We start from the raw sequence: 24,658 nt of genomic DNA on the forward strand, positions 1-24,658 counted from the left end.
CTATACCTAAAGGACACGATCCAGGCCATCTGATACTGCCTGTATAAAAGAGCTCAACAAGAGCCAACGGTGGATCCTAAAATCTCCACAAATACTGGGTACTGTTCTCAATTGGTAAAAAAATGGTGTCATTATGAATCAGAAGCACTACATAAGTAGGCATTAAAATAATTAGGAAGGACACAATAACATAAGATAGCAGTTTGGAGTCTATTCTTGGATCTGCAACCACATGACCCTGGTAAAGATTCAGACTTCGAATATAATTTAAAAATGGTAATATTATACTTTCCAAGGATACTAAAAAGCATTCCAAATCCAGGCATTGATATCACTCAAATGGCAATTTATTTGATTTAAACCAGCCAGCCTTTGGCTTGTAATTTTTCTGCTTCAATTACAAGATGTAATCACAGAGTGTTTGCTAAAGCAAGTCTTTTCCTCATCAAATAGGGAGTCAAGGAGACCATGAAAAGCTGGTATTTTCAACTCTACATAGTGAATCTCTTTGAAGTTGGCCCCTGTTATACAAATTGAGGCACATGTATTTAAGTCACTTTCTCAAAATCATGCAAGAGAAATTAGAAGTTAAATTTTACATGTACTTAGCACATGCAAAATTACCAGAAGAATAAGAAAAATGCCATTTGCCCTGACTCCAGCAGCTCTACTCTTAGGTCCTGCAATGAATTTTGATATGGTACAATGAGGAATTCTCTATTCAGCCACATGGCATTCTTATTTTAAAAAGAAAAGAAAAGAAAGAGACATTCTTTTAATTACCTTTGTAAGAGTACTAGGATACTTGGGAGAAGATTCTCATTCTGAGCCCCAAATTTAGCCAAAGCACTCACAGCAGCTGTAATGGAGCATAAAACAAAACAACATGAATACTGGCTTCTCAGAGTCAAGCAGTAATCATTAAAAAAAAAAAAATTAGAGGAATTTCCCCATGTTCAGTTGGATTAAACTCTTACTGTTTTATTGTGAGTTTCTTGATCTTATTTCCGTGATCCATTTAAGCATAAATAGAAATCAGCAGGCCCAAGAGAGCTCTGAGTAAGAAAACCCACTATGCATTGAGGAAAAAGGATCATATGTATTCCTTATAATGAGCTATCCTCCAGTCCAGCTCCTTATACACCACACTGATTAATTAAGCTCTAATCTTAAAACCACCAGCCCCACACATTAAAAAACAAAAACCAAAACCCAAAACTCTATTATTAAAATTCACTGTATCAACAGAGGTTTACTGCTTACTTAACCTTTGTCAGGAGTTGTGCTAGATGCTGGAGGCAGAAAGACAGAAGACATCAAGGAGTTGTACTCCAGTGGGAAAGACAGGTAAGTAAAGAGGTAGTTACAACATAGCACAGAAAGTCCATGGTAGCACTATATCCAGGGTACTACGTGAGTAGAGAAAGGAACGTAAGTCAGAATTGGAGAAGGAGGAGACAGACAAGGAGTTGACACTTATTACTTGAGCTAAAGTCTGAAGAACAAATACAGTTAGCCAGAGGGAAAAGGCAGGAAAAGAGCATTCGAGGGAGAGAGAATAAAAAGTACCAAGGCCCTCAGGCCAGACAAGAAAGTGTGGCAAGATCCTGGGACTGGACACCGCTGAGCAAGGCTGAAGCACTAGACCTGTGCTGGAGAGCAGGAGAAAAGTGAGAGACTAGAGACAAAACAAAATTCGGTTATGGTTCAACCTCAAGGCTATTATTAATGGGTGTTAAATACAGGATGAATCTGTGCATTTGTAGCAGAGTGTACTACTCTAAATTTGTAAGCAGATTTTATGTCTAACGACCACTTTGGTAGCAGAGTGTGGAGAATATACTGGATATGGGTGAGACTACAAGCAGTCAGACTAGTTGGGCATATGAAATGGATGGGAGCCTAATGCAGCCCTCAGGAAATCTACGAAAAAAGACAATGAAGAAATGCATTTTGAGGAGACAGAATGGAAAGAACTTTGCCAAAGGATAGATGGGGGTTATAAAACAATGGAGTAAGGTTCTAGCCTTGCAACTGAGTGGATGATATAGGTGAGGATTTCTGTCTGGGATAGTTTGAATTTCAAGCTGAATTTAAAGTGCCTTAGATAGCCAGACGTACAAGTTCATGAGAGAGACATGACTGCAATGCCACAGCATATCAGCAGAGCTCTGGAAATGATCACCAGAATGAATGTGTATGTTGAGAAGACAAACCCCTAAGGAAAACTAACGTTTTAAGGAATGGAAGAGAAGCTCTATAAATAAGACTGAGAAGTGATGGAAAGATGCAGGCTATTGTGGAAACCAAGGGAAGAGAGTTTCATGAAGTGTTTAGGCAACAGTACATCAAATTGACTGAGGTGAACAAGGGTAAGAACATTAAAGTGTCTAACTTGATTTTCTGACTAGCTTATAAGTAATTTCCAAAAAAAATAGCTTCAGAAGATTTTTAAGGGCGAGAGTAAGATTATAGTGAGCGGAAGAGAAAATGGAGAATAAGTTCATAGGGCAGCTAGTAATAGCTCCTACAAGGTTACATAACAGGGGAAATATGGTCAGTAGCTAGTGAGGGACAATGGATCAAAGGAAGGCTTATAGTTTTAACAGGGGAGATTTGTACCAGTTCACATGCTAAGGGGAGGAGGAAGTAAAAAAACCCTAAGAACTGTTTAAAAAGTCACTTAAAAACTACAGAGGGCTTCCCTGGTAGCACAGTGGTTGAGAGTCCGCCTGCCGATGCAGGGGACACGGGTTCGTGCCCCGGTCCGGGAAGATCCCACATGCCGCGGAGCGGCTGGGCCCGTGAGCCATGGCCGCTGAGCCTGCGCGTCCAGAGCCTGTGCTCCGCAACGGGAGAGGCCACAACAGTGAGAGGCCTGCGTACCGCAAAAGAAGAAAAAACACTACAGAGGCAGAAAGACACACAAATTTCACAGACATTCATACTTATGGCCATAGCCTGGAAAAAATGGATGACGCCATCATAGTCTTCTGTCATACAGAAAGTCAAGGGTTATTTGTCTCTGATACAGGCAGAAATCAGGATGGAAATTGGAATACAAAGAAAGAGCTGTACATCTGGGGCTTAAGTGTACTCCAAGATCCCACCATCAAACAGACGTTGCAACTTCATTTTCCAATTTCATTACCACCCCCTTGAGTTAATAAGCATTTCACAAGATCAGCAGTTACACCATTATTAGTGTTCCAATGACTCACCAGCTCTGACAGCCTCATTCTCCAGTACCACCCTATTAAAAATAAAGCGGATATACTTGGAGGGGACAGGCGTTCTGGGGCCCTCTTTGCCCAACAAATGTAGAATCTTAGTAGCCAGAACAGTGTGTTCACAGTCCTCGATGAATTCACAAAGGTGGGCTAGACCTGCCTCTTTACTCTCAGGGTTCTCTTCCACAATGCTGATTATGCAGTCCACAATGGCTCGCTTATATTCAAAGCCTCCCTGGCAAAAGAGAAAACTGCCATTCATTCTGAGGACACTTTTTGGAGAAATGCTTATACTCCAAGGCTCATGCTATAACATTCAGATTTCATTTCCCTTCCCTTATGAAAAAAACAAAAGCGTTTTTTCCTCCAAGTGGGAAAGCCAAAGCAATAGCATGTCTAGTAATAGACAGAAAACAGAATTAGGCACACTATTTGAGACGCATACTGAGATGATAAAGAAAGCTGCTTTAAATACTATGGCATAAGAATTTAAGAGAGCAACTTCACACGATTAAAAAGTAGTGCACCTACGTCATCTCGGAGCATGTTGGAGAGGAAAGTCATCATGACGCTGTGCTTTCGAGGGTATTTCTGACAGAGAGCACTAATTGCCTGTACAACCACCACCTGTAGAAAAACAAACAAAAAGGACATGCACCTTTATAATGACTGTACAACTACCACCTAGAGGAAAACACAGAAAGGACGTTCATCTTTATAACTTTAGCTACTTATTTACTGTAAGGCTAAGAAGGCACTATAGTTAACTAAAAAAACAATAATGGTTCTTCATGAAAGATAAGCAAAAGAGACCTCAGAGGAAAATAAAAAGCAATGTAAAAATGAAGTGTATTCAAGAGACCCCAGGGCTTCCCTGGTGGCGCAGTGATTGAGAGCCCACCTGCCAATGCAGGGGACGTGGGTTCGAGCCCTGGTCCTGGAAGATCCCACATGCCGCGGAGCAGCTGCGCCCGTGCACCACAGCTGCTGAGCCTGCGCTCTGGAGCCCGCGAGCCACAACTACTGAGCCCACATGCCACAACTACGGAAGCCCGCGTGCCTAAAGCCCGTGCTCTGCAACAAGAGAGGCCACCGCAACGAGAGGCCTGCACACCACGACGAAGAGTAGCCCCTGCTTGCTGCAACTAGAGAAAGCCCGTGAGCAAGCAATGAAGACCCAGTGCAGCCAAAAATAAATAAATAAAATTAATTAATTAAAAAAAAAGACCCCACCCCTTTGCTCCAAGCAAATAAGCTTTGAGCATATTTTAAAATTTTACATTTAAAATTTTCACATACAAATTTTAAAGTGAACAGTAAAGATAAAAAGCTAAAAGACTCATTTCCATAGAAGAAATAGAGAAAGTCACCAAAGAACTATTTCACAAAATGGTTTCTAGGAAATTTTTACCACAACTTTAAAGACCAGTGTCAAGAAGTGAAAAGAGCGTGAAATTTTACCCTACTTGCAAGCTAACAGGTTAGACTGCTACAATTTCACGGATGCTAGAAGAATACACAAGAATCCTGGGTCAGAGATGAAAGACAGTTATTTAATGACAGCAGAAGCAGTAGCCAGGATATCAGCATTTGGGGGTCAGTTTCCTAAGCCCCAATTACCACAGGACAAGGCAAAAAGGGCCGGATAATACTTGAGCCCACAGTAGGCTGCATTACAGGAGATTTTGAGATATGGAACTTGAATATTTTACAGTGGGCAGTAAGCATGCCAGTCCTCTATTCAGAAGGGAAACATTACCTTTATTATACTGGGCAATGAGCATGTTTGCTTTTTGCTCTAGAGGCAGGACTAGCTGTATCTTCTAGGGCTGTATGGAAACCGGCCATTTACTACTTTTAGGGAGATGCTGTATCTTTTGAGACTGGAAGAGATCTTGCACTACACAAAGGGAACAAAACTGGTACAGTAGGAAACAAAGGGCAGTTAGTGCCTAATTTGCAGGGTGTGCAGAAATGCAAGAAATTTATGGAAGACTGGAGAACTGTCTGCCAACAACCAGATAGTCCCAAATCTATATATGTTGTTTCAGAGCATAGAAAATGAAGGAAAACATCCACAATCTTTTATGAAGCATTGATATATAAACCTAATAAAGACGGTATACACACAAAAAGAAAAATTACAGATGGAAATCATTTATGAACATTGATGCAAAAATTCTAAGTGATACATTAGCTAACAGACTCCAACACTACAGTAAGAAAAGAATATGCCATGATGAAATGGAATTTATACTAAGAATGCAAGAATGATTCAACATTAGAAAATTAATATCATTCATCAGTATTAATGAGTCTGAGGAGAAAAATCATGACTATATCCATAGATGCTGAAAAACCTTTGATAAAATCCAACAGTCATTCCTAATAAAAATTCTTAAAAAAATAAAACAGGAATGGACAGACACTTCCATTTTACACACACACACACACACACACACACACACACACACACACACACACACACACACACCCCTCAATCGTACTGCTAGCATATTACTTAATAGGGAACCCCAAGAGTCATTTACTTTAAGGTCAGAAACAAAACAAGGATGCTACTATCTCGACTGTTATTTGACATTATTCCAGCACTATTAGCCAATGCAATTAAGACAGGAGAAAACAATTAGAGGAATAAGAAACTAGAAGACAAAAATATCTTTATTTACAGATGATGTAACAGTATAACATGGAAACCCTAGAGAATTTATGATAAAACTAACTCAATAAAATAATTCAGCAAGGTAGCAGGCTGTAAAGTTAAAATGCAAAAATAATACTATTCATATACACAAATAATAACTAGTTAGAAGACACAATGAGTAAAAAAAGATTTATAACAGCAACAATAAAGTACATAAAAGAATTTTTAAAATTCAAATCTAATATAAAAAATACTATAAAATATTCATGAAAGGCACAAAAGTAGACTTGAACAAATTAAGAAATATCCCTTTTCTTCATTAGGATATCTCAACATCATTAAGATATTTGTTCTCCCCTAAGAAAACTTATAAATTTAACGTGATCCCAATAAAAATGCCAATGAGTTTTTTTTGTTTGTTCATTTTGTGTTTTTCTGCCGCATCATGCAGCATGTGGGATCTTAGTTCCCCGACCAGGGATCAAACCCGCGCCCACTGCAGTAGAAGCACAGTCTTAACTACTGGACTGCCAGGAAGTCCCGAGATTTTTTTTAAATAAAGCTAGTCAAGTTAATACTAAAATTCATAAGGAAATATAAACATGTAAGAACAGCTAGGGAAACAATGAAAATAAAGAGCTATGAGAGGACACTAACAGCTATTCAAACATCCTTACAAAGCTTCTATATTTAAAATACTGTGTAGTACTGATGCATGAATAGGTAAAGAGAACAAAAGAATAGAATAGAAAGCCCCCAAATAGACCCAAGTACATATGGAACTTTAGTATATGATAAAGGTAATATCTCAAATACTCGGCAAAGACAGACCTTTAAATAAAATTTTGGGGGGCAACTGGATAGTCATTGGAAAAGGATAAGATTAGATCCACTTCTCATTTTACATACAATAATAAAATCCAATGGATCAGAGATTTAAATGTAAAACATGAAACCATACATATACTAGAAGAAAACATGGGTGAATTCTTACACCCATTCAGATTCTGTAGTCTGAAGGGAAAGGCTTTCTAACTATTACTCAAAGGCCCAACGTAATAAAAGAAAAGATCAACAAAAGAAGATGTGGCACATATATACAAGGGAATGTTACTCAGCCATAAAAAGAAACAAAATTGAGTTATTTGTAGTGAGGTGGATGGACGTGGAGTCTTTCATAAAGAGTGAAGTAAGTCAGAAAGAGAAAAACAAATACTGTATGCTAACACATATATATGGAATCTAAAAAAGAAAAGTGGTCATGAAGAACCTAGGGGCAGGAAAGGAAAAGATGCAGACCTACGAGAGAATGGACTTGAGGACATGGGGGAGGGGGAAGGGTAAGCTGGGACAAAGTGAGAGAGTGACATGGACATATATACACTACCAAATGTAAAACCGATAGCTAGTGGGAAGCAGCCACATAGCACAGGGAGATCAACTTGGTGCTTTGTGACCACCTTGAGGGGTGGGATAGGGAGGTGGGAGGGAGGGAGACACAAGAGGGAAAAGATATGGGGATATATGTATATATATAGCTGATTCACTTTGTTATAAAGCAGAAACTAACACAACATTGTAAAGCAATTATACTCCAATAAAGATGTTAAAAAAAAAAGATCAACAAATTTGACTACATAAAAATTAAAAACTTGTGCATGACAAAAGACATCATAAGGAAAGTCAAAAGACAAATGACAAACTGGGAGAAAATATCATAACACATTTCACAGATGAAGAATAAATATCCCTAATATACAAAAAATTTAACTGAGGAAACAAAAGACAAAAAATCTTATAGAAAATGGGAAAAAAACATGAGCGACAATATTAAAAAAGAGATATTAAATGATCTTTAAAAATATGCAAAAATGTTTACCTTCCCTCATCATAAGACAAATTCAAATTAAAACTACACTGAGATATCCTTTCTCACCCAACTGATTGGAAAAACTTCAAAATACAATATATGTACTCTATTGGTAAGGCTATGGGGAAACTGGCACTCTTTCACACTCCTGGTAGAATTTAACATTCTCTACAAAACTACATATTTATTTACCTTTCAATCTAGTATATGAACTTCTAGGAATTTACCCTGAGGACACAACTCCAAAATTTCAAGAAAACACATGCAGAAAGTTATCCACTGCAGCATTATTTGTAATCACAAAATACTGCAGACTATCTAAACATCCAAGCATAGGAGATTCATTCAATAAACTATATTACAAATGACCTTCATAACCACCCAAGGTTTCCCAAAGATTCAAAATGTCTACTTGAATATACAGGCTACATTTGTTTTTTAAAAGTAGATAAATACAAGAAGAGAGTAAATAGAGTCAGCTATACCTCTTGACTGAGAATTAAATAAAAATGAAGGAATAATATCTTTTTACTTTAATTCTTCTAACTGAAATTTATTGCTATTTTGATTATCTCTGACACATTCTCACCAGTTCTCTTCAACACTGTATTGGAAGTCCCAGTCATTTTAATAAGGCAAGAAAAAGAAAGGAAAGGTATTTGGATTGGAAATGAAGTAAAAATGTCTCCATTCATAGATAACATGACTATTTATATGGACAATCCTAAGGAATGCATATAACAACTACTAGAACCAATAAGGGGACTCAGCAAGGATACTGAATTATGGGAGAGTTAAAAAACAAAAAAGAATTTTTTTTTTTTTTTTTTTGCGGCACGCGGGCCTCTCACTGTTGTGGCCTCTCCCGTTGCGGAGCACAGGCTCCGGACGCACAGGCTCAGCAGCCATGGCTCAAGGGCCTAGCTGCTCCGCGGCATGTGGGATCTTCCCAGACCACGGCATGAACCCATGTCCCCGGCATGGGCAGGCGGACTCTCAAACACTGCACCACCAGGGAAGCCTCAAAAAAGTATTTTTAATATACTAGTAGCAAACAATGAAATAGAAATGTTAATAAAATGGAATTTAAAAAGCATAAAATATTTATACATTAATTTAACAAAAGATGTGCAAGACCTCTAGAATATATGCTATAAAACACTGCTCAGGGAAAACAAAGAAAACCTAAATAAAGGGAGATGTACACCATATTCATAAACTGGAAGAATAAATAATATTAAGCTATCAATTCTCCTCGAATGGATTATAGATTCAACACAACCTCAATCACAATCCTAGAAGGCTTTGTTTTACAGAAATTATAAGCTGGTTCTAAATTGTATATGGAAATAGGAACTAGAATATTAAAAAAAAAGAAGGACAAAGTTGGAAGACCACACATTTAAGAGGTACTATAAAGCTACATTAATCGATACAGTGAGGTACTGGCATAGGATTGCCAAATAGTTCGATAGAATGTGATACGGATCCCAGAAATACACCTACAATTATATGGTTAGCTGCTTTTCAGACAAAGATGCCAAGGCACACCAATGGGGAAAGAGAAGAGTTTTAAACAAATTATGCTAGAATGAGTGGAAATCAGTATGGAAAAAAACTGAACTTATCACACACAAATATTAATTCAAGTTGGATCATAGACCAAAATGTAAAAGCTAAAACTGTAAAACATTTACAATAAAACATAGGAAAATATCTTTAAGACTTGGAAATAGACAAAAGATTTTTAGGACACAGGAAGCAATAACTGTGAAGGAAAAAAATTAATAAATTAGACTTCATAAAAATTTAAAACTTCTGCTCACCAAAAGAAACTGTTAAGAAACGAAATAGGGAACTGAAACAAGATGGCAGAGTAGAAGGACGTGCTCTTACTGCCTCTTGTAAGAACACCAGAATCACAACTAGCTGCTGGACAATCACTGACAGGAAAACACTGGAACTCACCAAAAAAGATAACCCACATCCAAAGACAAAGGAGAAGCCACAATGAGATGGTAGGAGGGGCACAATCACAGTAAAATCAAATCCCGTAACTGCTGGGTGGGTGACTCACAGACTGGAGAACACTTAAACCACAGAAGTCCACCAACTGGAGTGAAGGTTCTGAGCCCCATGTCAGGCTTCCCAACCTGGGGGTCCGGCAATGGGACGAGGAATTCCTAGAGAATCAGACTTTGAAAGCTAGTGGGATTTGACAGCAGGACTTTGACAGGACTGGGGGAAACAGAGACTCCACTCTTGGAGGGCACACACAAAGTAGTGTGTGCATTGGGACCCAGGGGAAGGAGCAGTGACCCCAGGGGAGACTGAACCAGACCTGCCTGCTAGTGTTGTAGGGTCTCCTGCAGAGGAGGGGGGTGCTGTAGATCACCATGGGGACAAGGACCCTGGCAGCAGAAGTTCTGGGAGTACTCCTTGGTGTGAGCCCTCCCAGAGTCTGCCATTAGCCCCACCAAAGAGCCCAGGTAGGCTCCAGTGGTGGGTGGCTTCAGGCCAAACAAACAACAGGGAGGGAACCCAGCCCCACCCATCAACAGTCAAGCAGATTAAAGTTTTACTGAGCTCTGCCCACCAGAGAAACAGTCAGCTCTCCCCACCACCAATCCCTCCCATCAGGAAACTAGCACAAGCCTCTTAGATAGCCTCATCCACCACAGGGCAGACAGAAGCAAGAAGAACTACAATCCTGCAGCCTGTGGGAAAAAAACCACATTCACAGAAAAATACACAAGATGAAAAGGCAGAGCACTATGTACCAGATGAAGGGACAAGATAAAACCCAAGAAAAACAACTAAATTAAGTGGAGATAGGCAACTTTCCAAAATAAGAATTCAGAATAATGATAGTGAAGATGATCCAGGTCCTCAGAAAAACAATGGAGGCAAAGATTGAGAAAATGCAAGAAATGTTTAACAAAGACCTAGAAGAATTAAAGAACAAACAAACAGAGATGAACAATACAATAACTGAAATGAAAACTACACAAGAAGGAGTCAATAACAGAAAAACTGAGGCAGAACAGATAAGTGACCTGGAAGACAGAATGGTGGAATTCACTGCTGCGAAACAGAATAAAGAAAAAAGAATGAAAAGAAATGAAGACAGCCTAAGAGACCTCTGGGACAACATTAAACGCAAGAACATTCGCATTATAGGGGTCCCAGAAAGAGAAGAGAGAAAGGACCAGAGAAAATATTTGAAGAGATAATAGTTGAAAACGTCCCTAACATGGGAAAGGAAATGGCCACCCAAGTCCAGGAAGCACAGAGAGTCCCAGGCAGGATAGACCCAAAGAGAAACATGCCGAGACACATAGTAATCAAATTGGCAAAAATTAGAGACAAAGAAAAATTACTGAAAGCAGCAAGGGAAAAACGACAAATAACATACAAGGGAACTCCCATAAGGTTAACAGCTGATTTCTCAGCAGAAACTCTACAGGACAGAAGGGAGTGGCATGATATACTTAAAGTGATGAAAGGGAAGAACCTACAACTAAGATTACTCTACTCCGCAAGCATCTCATTCAGATTCGATGGAGAAATTAAAATGTTTACAGATAAGCAAAAGCTGAGAGAATTCAGCACCACCAAACCAGCTCTACAACAAATGCTAAAGGAACTTCTCTAAGTGGGAAACAAAAGAGGAGAAAAGGACCTACAAAAACAAACCCAAAACAATTAAGAAAATGGTCATAGGAACATACATATCAATAATTACCTTAAATGTGAATGGATTAAATGCTCCAACCAAAAGACACAGGCTTGCTGAATGGATACAAAAACAACACCCATATATATGCTGTCTACAAGAGACCACTTCAGACCTAGGGACACATACAGATTGAAAGTGAGAGGATGGAAAAAGATATTCCATGCAAATGGAAATCAAAAGAAAGCTGGAGTAGCAATATTCGTATCAGATAAAAGACTTTAAGAAAGTTACAAGAGACAAGGAAGGACACAACATAATGATCAAGGGATCAATCCAAGAAGAAGATATAACAATTATAAATATATATGCACCCAACATAGGAGCACCACAATACATAAGGCGACTGCTAACAGCTATAAAAGAGGAAATCAACAGTAACACAGTAATAGTGGGGGGCTTTCACACCTCACTTACACCAATGGACAGATCATCCAAAATGAAAATAAATAAGGAAACAGAAGTTTTAAGTGACACAAAAGACCAGATGGATTTAATTGATATTTATAGGACATTCCATCCAAAAACAGCAGATTACATTTTCTTCTCAAGTGTGCACGAACATTCTCCAGGATAGATCACATCCTGGGTCACAAATTAAGCCTCAGTAAATTTAAGAATATTGAAATCATATCAAGCATCTTTTCTGACCACAACGCTATGAGATTAGAAATGAATTACAGGGAAAAAAATGTAAAAAACAGAAACACACAGAGGCTAAACAATACGTTACTAAATAACCAAGAGATCACTGAAGAAATCAGAGGAAATCAAAAAATACCTAGAGACAAATGACAGTGAAAACACGAAGGTCCAAAACCTATGGGGTGCAGCAAAAGCAGTTCTAAGAGGGAAGTTTATAGCTATACAAGCCTACCTCAAGAAACAAGAAAAATCTCAAAAAAGCAATCTCACCTTACACCTAAAGGAACGAGAGAAAGAAGAATAAGCAAAACCCAAAGTTCGCAGAAGGAAAGAAATCATAAAGATCAGAGGAGAAATAAATGAAATAGAAACAAAGAAAACAATAGCAAAGATCAATTAAAACTAAAAGCTGGCTCTTTGAGAAGACAAACAAAATAGATAAACCATTAGCCAGACTCATCAAGAAAAAGAGGGAGGACTCAAATCAATAAAATTAGAAATGAAAAAGGAGAAGTTACAACAGACACCACAGAAATACAAAGCATCCTAAGAGACTACTACAAGCAACTCTATGCCAATAAAATGGACAACCTGGAATAAATGGACAAATTCTTAGAAAGGTATAACCTTCCAAGACTGAACCAGGAAGAAACAGAAAATATGAAAAGACTAATCACAAGTAATGAAATTGAAACTGTGATTAAAATTTTTCCAACAAACAAAAGTCCTGGACCAGATGGCTTCACAGGTGAATTCTATCAAACATTTAGAGAAGAGCTAACACCCATCCTTCTCAAACTCTTCCAAAAAATTGAGGAGGAAGGAACACTCCCAAACTCATTCTGTGAGGCCACCATCACCCTGATACCAAAACCAGACAAAGATACTACAAAAAAAGAAAATTACAGACCAATATCACTGATGAATATAGATGCAAAAATCCTCAACAAAATACTAGCAAACAGAATCCAACAACACATTAACAGGATCATACACCATGATCAAGTGGGATTTATCCCAGGGATGCAAGGATTCTTCAATATACGCAAATAAATCAATGTGATACACCATATTAACAAATTGAAGAATAAAAACCGTAAGATCATCTCAACAGGTGCAAAAAAGCTTTTGACAAAATTCAACACCCATTTATGATAAAAACTCTCCAGAAAGGGCATAGAGGGAACCTACCTCAATATAATAAAGGCCATATATGACAAACCCACAGGAAACATCATTCTCAATGGTGAAACACTGAAAGCATTTCCTCTAAGATCAGGAACAAGACAAGGATGTCCACTCTCACCACTGTTATTCAACATGGCTTTGGAAGTCCTAGCCACGGCAATCAGAGAAGAAAAAGAAATAAAAGGAATACAAATTGGAAAAGAAGAAGTAAAACTGTCACTGTTTGCAGATGACATGATACTATACATAGAGAATCCTAAAAATGCCACCAGAAAACTACCAGAGCTAATCAATGAATTTGGTAAAGTTGCAGGATACAAAATTAATGCACAGAAATCTCTTGCATTCCTATACACTAATGATGAAAAATCTGAAAGAGAAATTAAGGAAACACTCCCATTTACCACTGCAACATAAAGAATAAAATACTTAGGAATAAACCTACCTAGGGAGAAAAAAGACCTGTATGCAGAAAACTATAAGACACTGATGAAAGAAATTAAAGGTAATACCAACACATGGTGAGATATACCGTGTTCTTGGATTGGAAGAATCAATATTGTGAAAATGACTATACTACCCAAACCAATCTACAGATTCAATGCAATCCCTATCAAATTACCAATGGCATTTTTTACGTAACTAGAACAAAGTAATCTTAAAATTTGTATGGAGTCACAAAAGACCCTGAATAGCCAAAGCAGTCTTGAGGGGAAAAAACGGAGCTGGAGGAATCGGACTCTCTGACTTCAGACTATACTACAAAGCTACAGTAATCAAGACAACATGGTACTGGCACAAGAAAAGAAACACAGATCAATGGAACAAGATAGAAAGCCCAGAGATAAACACATGCACCTATGATGAACTAACCTGACAAAGGAGGCAAGGATATACAATGGAGAAAAGACAGTCTCTTCAGTAAGTGGTGCTGGGAAAACTGGACAGCTACATGTAAAAGAATCAAATTAGAACACTCCCTAACACCATACACAAAAATAAACTCAAAATGGATTTGAGACCTAAATGTAAGACCGGACACTATAAAACTCTTGGAGGAAAAGAGAGGAAGAACACTCTTTGACATAAATCACAGCAACATCTTTTTGGATCCCCCTCCTACAGTAATGGAAATAAAAACAAAAATAAACAAATGGGACCTAATGAAACTTCAAAGCTTTTGCACAGCAAAGGAAACCATAAACAAGACGAATAAACAACCCTCAGAATGGGAGAAAATATTTTCAAATGAAGCAACAGACAAAGGATTAATCTCCAAAATATATAAACAGTGCATGCAGTTCAACATTAAAAAAACAAACAATCCAAAATGGGCAGAAGACCTAAATAGACCTTTCTCCAAAAAAGACATACAGATGGCCAAGAAGCACATGAAAAACTGTTCATCACTAATTATTAGAGAAATGCAAATCAAAACTACAATGAGATATCACCTCACACCAGTTAGAATGTACATTATCAGAAAATCTACAAACAACAAATGCTGGAGAGGGTGTGGAGAAAAGGGAGCCCTCTTGCACTGTTGGTGGGAATGTAAATTGATACAGCCACTATGGAGAACAGTATGGAGGTTCCTTAAAAAACTAAAACTAGAATTACCATATGATCCAGCAATCCCACTACTGGGCATATACCCAGAGAAAACCATAATTCAAAAAGACACATGCACCCCAATGTTCATTGCAGCACTGTTTACAATAGCCAGGTTATGGAATCAACCTAAATGCCCATCTACAGAGGAATGGATAAAGAAAATGTGGTACATATATACAATGGAATATTACTCAGCCACAAAAAGGAATGAAATTGGGTCATTTGTTGAGACGTGGATGGATCTAGAGAGTGTCATACAGAGTGAAGTAAGTCAGAAAGAGAAAAACAAATATCGTTTATTAGCGCATATATGTGGAACCTAGAAAAATGGTACAGATGAACCAGTCTGCAGGGCAGAAATTAGAGAACAAACGTATGGACACCAATGGGGTAAAGCCATCGGGGGGTGGGGGGGTGTGTGATAAATTGGGCGATTGGGATTGACACATATACACTGATGTGCATAAAATTGATGACTAATAAAAACCTGCTGTATTAAAAAAAAATGTGCCTTCTTGATAAAATGTTTAAAATAAAAAAAGATAAAATTGTCTTGTGTAAAGAAATACTTATTTGAAGTTCACAATTAACTTCAGTTTTAATTATTTTCCTTTTTAAAGTTCAAAATATATTTTTATATTGTTAATTTTAAAATAGTATGCATAGTATGATTATATTTCTCTTAATTTTTTTCTGAATATATCTTGCTATTCATTTACCCAACTGCACATATACAGAGCTATATTTGGAATCATATTTAACAAATATCATAAAGTTGTTCTGGGGTATTGAGATTGTGGATAATTTGTAGCTGTTTTTTAGGTGATTTATTTATGTTCTTCATATATATGTCATGTACATCTCTATTTTTAATAAGATATATATTTTTAAAAAGCAAATAAAATTTATTGAAATTAAAAAAAAAGAAATGAAATAGGTAAGCCAGAGACTGGGAGAAAACATGCTCATATTTAAACTCTTACCTTGAACTCATCTGAGATTTCAGACACAAAGGATGATATCTGCTTCATGAGCCTGTCCACACTGCTCTCACTTCCTGTTTTGAGGAGTGTAGTAATGGCCAGTGTAGCAATGCTTCTGTTTGAGTCTGTGATCAAGTTTTCTAAGTCCAGATTGCAGGCAGTAACAGCAGAGGGGTGCTTCATTGCCACCTGGCCAAAGGGCATGAAAAAAATTCAGCAAATTGCCACTGATAAAGACCAGAACTTTAAAAAATAAAAGAAGACGAAAATAGAAAAATTTTTTTAAATGGAATTTTATTTCCTTTATTTGTAATTTCTATTTGGGCCTCCCCTTATAATATGATCATCACCATTAATTATACAGTTGTGCAAAACCAGAATCAGGAATTTAAAAGTTTCCCTGTTTTTTCACAACTCACACACACACACACAATGTATTTTATTTTTACAAGAGATAAATAAACTGACACCAAGCATTGTAAATGGATGACCACAACAAAAGCAACAATGATTGCAATTACCAAACATGAAACACACTCATACTATGTCATAATATTGACATTCAGTCCAGTAATCCTCCACTGTAACAGCTCCTTTACTTTGCAGTGAAAATTGATTTGTATATTTTTTGCCTCTGAATCCTTGTGGGATTTTTTTTTTTTATTATTCAAACAGAAAGTCACAAGAATTATATCCTCTTCAGTTCACTCAGTCCCATGTAATTAATTTTTTTTCATCTTGATCTTTTGTTAGCACTTTTATGAATTCATAAGTTTTCCATTAGAGTTCTGAAAATGCTTATTCATTCAGTTCAGCAGTATAGTCAGTTACCAGAAACCTGTACTTGTCAGAGTCTTTTCCATGAATTCCTTCAAGATGAAACTCTTTTATAGGAACATGTTTGTGAAAGCATCAGAGTACACCCACAACTGTCTGTAAATGACAAAAGACTTAAAAATGACCACGGTTGGGGCTTCCCTGGTGGTGCACTGGTTGAGAATCTGCCTGCTAATGCAGGGGACACGGGCTCGAGCCCTGGTCTGGGAAGATCCCACATGCCGCGGAGCAACTAGGCCCGTGAGCCACAACTACTGAGCCTGCACGTCTGGAGCCTGTGCTCCGCAACAAGAGAGGCTGCGATAGTGAGAGGCCCACGTACTGCGATGAAGAGTGGCCCCCGCTTGCTACAACTAGAGAAAGCCCTCGCACAGAAATGAAGACCCAACACAGCTAAAAATTAATTAATTTTAAAAAAATGACCACGGTTAAAGATTTGATGAAAGTTCATAATAATGCAATTGACAAGGAAATTTAGTTATTTCTGAGATACACATTTTAAAGTAATAACTAGAATTATGACTTATAACATTATACCAGAACACATAAGATTTTTAGAAATTTCATGTAATGTTTGAAACATTTATATTGACATATTTCCATACAAATAACCCAAAGAAAGTTTATTATTGTTTTTCTATTTGTTTCTTTGTTTTTTTATACTGCAGGTTCTTATTAGTCATCAGTTTTATGCACATCAGTGTATACATGTCAATCTGAATCGCCCAATTCAGCACACCACCATCCCCACCCCACCGCAGTTCTCCCCCCTTGGTTTCCATGTTTGTTCTCTACATCTGTGTCTCAACTTCTACCCTGCAAACCGGATCATCTGTACCATTTTTCTAGGTTCCACATATATGCGTTAATATACGATACTTGTTTTTCTCTTTCTGACTTACTTCACTCTCTAGACAGTCTCTAGATCCATCCATGTCTCAAGAAATGACTCAATTTTGTTCCTTTTTGTGGCTGAGTAATATTCCATTGTATATATGTACCTCATCTTCTTTATCCATTCCTTTGTAGATGGGCATTTAGGGTGCTTCCATGCCTGGCTATTATAAATAGTGCTGCCATAAACATTGGGGTGCATGTGTCTTTTTGAATTATGGTTTTCTCTGGGTATATGCCCAGTAGTGGGATTGCTGGATCTTATGGTAATTCTAGATTTAGTTTTTTAAGGAACCTCCATACTGTTCTCCATAGTGGCTGTATCAATTTACATTCCCACCAACAGTGCAAGAGGGCTCCCTTTTCTCCACACCCTCTCCAGCATTTGCTGTTTGTATATTTTCTGATGATGTGTGTTCTAACTGGTGTGAGGTGATCCCTCACTGTGGTTTTGATTTGCATTTCTCTAATAATTAGTGATGAGCAGCTTTTCATGTGCTTCTTCGCCATCTGCATGTCTCCTTTGGAGAAAGGTCTATTTAGGTCTTCTACCCATTTTTGGATTGGGTTGTTTGTTTAACATTGAGCTGCATGAGCTGTTTATACATTTTGGAGATTAATTCTTTGTCCATTGATTCGTTTGTGAATATTTTCTCCCATTCTGAGGGTTGTCTTTTCGTCTTGTTTATGGTTTCCTTTGCTGTGCAAAAAACTTTGAAGTTTCATTAGGTCCCATTTGATTATTTTTGTTCTTATTTCCATTACTCTAGGACGTGGATCAAAAAAGATCTTGCTATGATTTATGTCAAAGAGTGTTCTTCCTATGTTTTCCTCTAAAGAGTTTTATAGTGTCTGGGCTTACATTTAGGTCTTGGATCCATTTTTTTTTTTTTTTTTTTCGGTACACGGGCCTCTCACTGTTGTGGCCTCTCCCATTGCGGAGCACAGGCCCCGGAAGTGCAGTCTCAGCGGCCATGGCTCACGGGCCCAGCCACTCTGTGGCATGTGAGATCCTCCCAGACCGAGGCATGAACCCGTGTCCCATGCAGCGGCAGGCGGACTCTCAACCACTGCACCACCAGAGAAGACCTCGAATCCATTTTGTGTTTATTTTTGTGTATGGTGTTAGGGAGTGTTCTAATTTGATTCTTTTACATGTAGCTGTCCAGTTTTCCCAGCACCACTTATTGAAGTGACTGTCGTTTCTCCATTGTTTATCTTTGCCTCCTTTGTCATAGGTTAGTTGACCATAGGTGTGTGGGTTTATCTCTGGGCTTTCTATCTTGTTCCACTGATCTATGTTTCTTTTCTTGTGGCAGTACTATATTGTCTTGATTACTGTAGGTCTGTAGTATAGTCTGAAGTCAGGGAGTCTGATTCCTCCAGCTCTGCTGTTTTCCTTCACGGCTGCTTTGGCTATTCAGGGTCTTTTGTGTCTCCACAAATTTTAAGATTACTTTGTTCTAGTTAGGTAAAAAATGCCATTGGTAATTTGAGAGGGATTGCATTGAATCTGTAGATTGGTTTGGGTAGTATAGTCATTTTCACAAAATTGATTCTTCCAATCCAAGAACAAGGCATATCTCACCATCTGTTGGTATCATCTTTAATTTCTTTCATCAGTGTCTTATAGTTTTCTGCATACAGGTCTTTTTTCTCCCTAGGTAGGTTTATTCCTAAGTATTTTATTCTTTATGTTGCAATGGTAAATGCGAGTGTTTCCTTAATTTCTCTTTCAGATTTTTCATCATTAGTGTATAGGAATGCAAGAGATTTCTGTGCATTAATTTTGTATCCTGCAACATTACCAAATTCATTGATTAGCTCTGGTAGTTTTCTGGTGGCATCTTTAGGATTCTCTATGTATAGTATCATGTCATCTGCAAACAGTGACAGTGTTACTTGTTCTTTTCCAATTTCTTTTCCTTTTATTTCTTTTTCTTCTCTGATTGCCATGGCTAGGACTTCCAAAGCCATGTTGAATAACAGTGGTGAGAGTGGACATCCTTGTCTTGTTCCTGATCTTAGAGGAAATGCTTTCAGTGTTTCACCATTGAGAATGATGTTTCCTGTGGGTTTGTCATATATGGCCTTTATTATGTTGAGGTAGGTTCCCTCTATGCCCTTTCTGGAGAGTTTTTATCATAAATGGGTGTTGAATTTTGTCAAAAGCTTTTTCTGCATCTATTGAGATGATCATATGGTTTTTATTCTTCAATTTGTTAATATGGTGTATCACATTGATTTATTTGCGTATATTGAAGAATCCTTGCATCCCTGGGATAAATCCCACTTGATCATGGTGTATGATCCTTTTAATGTGTTGTTGGATTCTGTTTGCTAATATTTTTACGAGGATGTTTGCATCTATATTCATCAGTGATATTGGTCTGTAATTTTCTTTTTTTGTAGTATCTTTGTCTGGTTTTGGTATCAGGGTGATGGTGGCCTCACAGAATGAGTTTGCGAGTGTTCCCTCCTCTACAATTTTTTGGAAGAGTTTGAGAAGGATGGGTGTTAGCTCTTCTCTAAATGTTTGATAGAATTCACCTGTGAAGCCATCTGGTCCAGGACTTTTGTTTGTTGGAAGATTTTTTTTTTTTTTTCCAGTACACGGGCCTCTCATTGTTGTGGCCTTTCCCGTTGCAGAGCACAGGCTCTGGACATGCAGGCTCAGTGGCCATGGCTCACGGCCCAGCTGCTCCGTGGCACGTGGGATCATCCCAGACTGGGGCACGAACCTGTGTCCCCTACATCAGCAGGCGACTCTCAACCACTGCGCCACCAGGGAAGCCATGTTGGAAGATTTTTAATCACAATTTCAATTTCATTACTTGTGATTAGTCTTTTCATATTTTCTGTTTCTTCCTGGTTCAGTCTTGGAAGGTTATACCTTTCTAAGAATTTGTCCATTTATTCCAGGTTGTCCATTTTATTGGCATAGAGTTGCTTGTAGTAGTCTCTTAGGATGCTTTGTATTTCTGTGGTGTCTGTTGTAACTTCTCCTTTTTCATTTCTAATTTTATTGATTTGAGTCCTCTACCTCTTTTTCTTGATGAGTCTGGCTAATGGTTTATCTATTTTGTTTGTCTTCTCAAAGAGCCAGCTTTTAGTTTTAATTGATCTTTGCTATTGTTTTCTTTGTTTCTACTTCATTTATTTCTCCTCTGATCTTTATTATTTCTTTCCTTCTGCGAACTTTGGGTTTTGTTTATTCTTCTTTCTCTCGTTCCTTTAGGTGTAAGGTGAGATTGCTTTTTTGAGATTTTTCTTGTTTCTTGAGGTAGGCTTGTATAGCTATAAACTTCCCTCTTAGAACTGCTTTTGCTGCACCCCATAGGTTTTGGACCTTCGTGTTTTCACTGTCATTTGTCTCTAGGTATTTTTTGATTTCCTCTGATTTCTTCAGTGATCTCTTGGTTATTTAGTAACGTATTGTTTAGCCTCTGTGTGTTTCTGTTTTTTACATTTTTTTCCCTGTAATTCATTTCTAATCTCATAGCGTTGTGGTCAGAAAAGATGCTTGATATGATTTCAATATTCTTAAATTTACTGAGGCTTGATTTGTGACCCAAGATGTGATCTATCCTGGAGAATGTTGTGTGTGCACTTGAGAAGAAAGTGTAATCTTGCTCTTTTTAGATGGAATGTCCTATAAATATTGATTAAATCCATCTGGTCTATTGTGTCACTTAAAACTTCTGTTTCCTTATTTATTTTCATTTTGGATGATCTGTCCATTGGTGTAAGTGAGGTGTGAAAGTCCCCCACTATTACTGTGCTAACTGTTGATTTCTTCTTTTATAGCCGTTAGCAGTTGCCTTATGTATTGAGGTGATCCTATGCTGGGTACATATATATTTATAATTGTTATATCTTCTTGGATTGATCCCTTGATCATTATGTAGTGTCCTTCTTTGTCTCTTATAACATTCTTATTTTAAAGTCTATTTTATCTGATATGAGTATTGCTACCCCAGCTTTCTTTCGATTTCCACTTGCATGGAATATCTTTTTCCATCCCCTCACTTTCAGTTTGTATGTGTCCCTAGGTCTGAAGTGGGTCTCTTGTAGACAGCATATATATGGGTCTTGTTTCTGTATCCATTCAGCAAGACTATGTCTTTTGGTTGGAGCATTTAATCCATTCACATTTATGGTAATTATTGATATGTATGTTCCTATGACCATTTTCTTAATTGTTTTGGGTTTGTTTTTGTAGGTCCTTTTCTCCTCTTTTGTTTCCCACTTAGAGAAGTTCCTTTAGCATTTGTTGTAGAGCTGGTTTGGTGGTGCTGAATTCTCTCAGCTTTTGCTTATCTGTAAACGTTTTAGTTTCTCCATCGAATCTGAATGAGATCCTTGCCGGGTAGAGTAATCTTGGTTGTAGGTTCTTCCCTTTCATCACTTTAAGTATATCATGCCACTCCCTTCTGTCCTGTAGAGTTTCTGCTGAGAAATCAGCTGTTAACCTTATGGGAGTTCCCTTGTATGTTATTTGTCGTTTTTCCCTTGCTGCTTTCAGTAATTTTTCTTTGTCTCTAATTTTTGCCAATTTGATTACTATGTGTCTCGGCATGTTTCTCTTTGGGTCTATCCTGCCTGGGACTCTCTGTGCTTCCTGGACTTGGGTGGCCATTTCCTTTCCCATGTTAGGGACGTTTTCAACTATTATCTCTTCAAATATTTTCTCTGGTCCTTTCTCTCTTCTCTTTCTGGGACCCCTATAATGCGAATGTTCTTGCGTTTAATGTTGTCCCAGAGGTCTCTTAGGCTGTCTTCATTTCTTTTCATTCTTTTTTCTTTATTCTGTTTCGCAGCAGTGAATTCCACCATTCTGTCTTCCAGGTCACTTATCTGTTCTGCCTCAGTTTTTCTGTTATTGACTCCTTCTTGTGTAGTTTTCATTTCAGTTATTGTATTGTTCATCTCTGTTTGTTTGTTCTTTAATTCTTCTAGGTCTTTGTTAAACATTTCTTGCATTTTCTCAATCTTTGCCTCCATTGTTTTTCTGAGGACCTGGATCATCTTCACTATCATTATTCTGAATTCTTATTTTGGAAAGTTGCCTATCTCCACTTAATTTAGTTGTTTTTCTTGGGTTTTATCTTGTTCCTTCATCTGGTACATAGCCCTCTGTCTTTTCATCTTGTGTACTTTTCTGTGAATGTGGTTTTTTTCCACAGGCTGCAGGACTGTAGGTCTTCTTGCTTCTGTTCTCTGCCCTGTGGTGGATGAGGCTATCTAAGAGGCTTGATGGGAGGGACTGGTCAGAAATTTTAATTAAGGTAAATGGCTTTTTAAAATCTAAATGGGAAAACATACATTAAAAGAAAATTGTTTCAAGATGAATGTTTCTAATAAATAAGATATGATATATCATTTTATAAATGATTAACTGCTAGTTACAGTATAGCACAGCACTTTGTCTTCCTAGGTTTCTATAACCTTTATAACAATATCATAGTCTGTCTTTTATTACAGTTGGCCTCTTTGTCCTTATAGTACATGTGTTCATGGTTATCTATTCTACTAGATTTTAGAATATCTAAGAGTAGGACCTAGAATGATAAACACTACTCAAAGACACTTAAATGTAATATCTTACCACTTATAAAACACTTCTGTCTTTAAGCAAGCAAACTGCAACAAAACTGGATTGCTCATGGTCACTAAAACATGTCTGTCATTGTCCTGCTTGTTTGCTTTTGTTGATGATGTTTGCCTCTCTGCCTAATCCAATACTGGTATAGAATCCTTTACCCATAATGCTAAAATTCTGAAAACTCAGCAAAGTATTGCCATCAGAATTCACTTAGCAGCAAAAAATGACCCAAACTCATGTAAAACTCTTAATTTATTCCATGTAGTGAGGATAGTCATATGTATAAAGCAGAAATATTAACATGTCTAATGTGTCTAACTGCTCTAGGCCCAAAGGGGTTAGTATTAATATAAGAGATGGCACCATATTATCTCTCTAAAATTCTCAAAATACTGATTTCTGAGATACATCTGGTCCCAAGATTATAGATGAAGGAATGTGGACCAATATCAACTCTTCAAAATACAATTCATATTGTTCTATAAAGCCTCCTTCCATGGCTGCTCTAAATTTCTCTCTCCTCCAGTTTTTAATACAATTGATTTAGTCGACCACATATTACATTAGACCATTATTCCACAACATTAAACTTTCATTTAAAATTTTTAGGGACTTCCCTGGTGGCACAGTGGTTGGGACTTCGCACTCCCAATGCAGGGGGCCTAGGTTTGATCCCTGGTCAGGGAACTAGATCCCACATGCATGCCACAACTAAGAGTTCACATGCCACAACTAGGAAGCCAGCGAGCCACAACTAAGGAGCTGGTAAGCCACAACTAAGAAGCCTGCCTACCGCAACTGAGACCCAGCACAGCCACATAAATAAATATTTTAAAACATAAATAAATAAAATAAAAATTTTATAGTTATTTAATTCATTCTGTGTTTCTGCACTCTATCCTCTAGATTTATGCTGTCCAATATGGTAGCCAATAACCATATGTGACTACTAAGCCTTTGAAATGTGGTTATTCCAAACAGAGGTATGCTGTAAATACAAAATATACACCAGGTATCAAAGACTTAGTATGAAAAAACAGAAGATAAAATATATCTCTAATAATTTTATACTGATCACACTGATAAATTTTATAAATGTTAGGGTAAATAAAATATGTTTAAAATTAATCCCATCATAAAGAATTTAATGTGTTTACAATAAAGTTTAAAATTGCATATGTGACTCACATAGTATTTCTATTGGATACTGTTGCTATAGACCAGCACTCTCCAAGAGAACTTCTTGCAATGACAGAAATATTCTATATCTGCAGTGTCTAATATGATAGTCACTAACTACATGTGGCTATTGAGCACATGAATAATAGTATAAATGGCCACATCTAAAGCTGCAAATACAAGTGAGGTGCTACAGAAATGAAGCCCATAAA

The 24,658-nt window shown here is 37.5% G+C and overlaps 1 protein-coding gene across 1 annotated transcript in view; it reads right to left on the reverse strand.

The window, feature by feature from the left end:
• The window catches only part of COPG2 (coat protein complex I subunit gamma 2), a 138,795-nt gene that overhangs the window by 41,568 nt on the left and 72,569 nt on the right, over positions 1 to 24,658 (reverse strand). The window contains exons 12-15 of the mRNA XM_007469719.1: positions 15,932 to 16,120; positions 3,762 to 3,857; positions 3,222 to 3,465; positions 784 to 859 (exon numbers count right to left, since the gene is read on the reverse strand). Of these exons, the coding sequence (XP_007469781.1) occupies positions 784 to 859; positions 3,222 to 3,465; positions 3,762 to 3,857; positions 15,932 to 16,120 (605 nt within the window). The remainder of the gene's footprint in view (positions 1 to 783; positions 860 to 3,221; positions 3,466 to 3,761; positions 3,858 to 15,931; positions 16,121 to 24,658) is intronic.

Source organism: Lipotes vexillifer, unplaced genomic scaffold, assembly GCF_000442215.2.
Source record: "Lipotes vexillifer unplaced genomic scaffold, Lipotes_vexillifer_v1.1 scaffold1329, whole genome shotgun sequence".
NCBI classification, from domain to species: domain Eukaryota; kingdom Metazoa; phylum Chordata; class Mammalia; order Artiodactyla; family Lipotidae; genus Lipotes; species Lipotes vexillifer.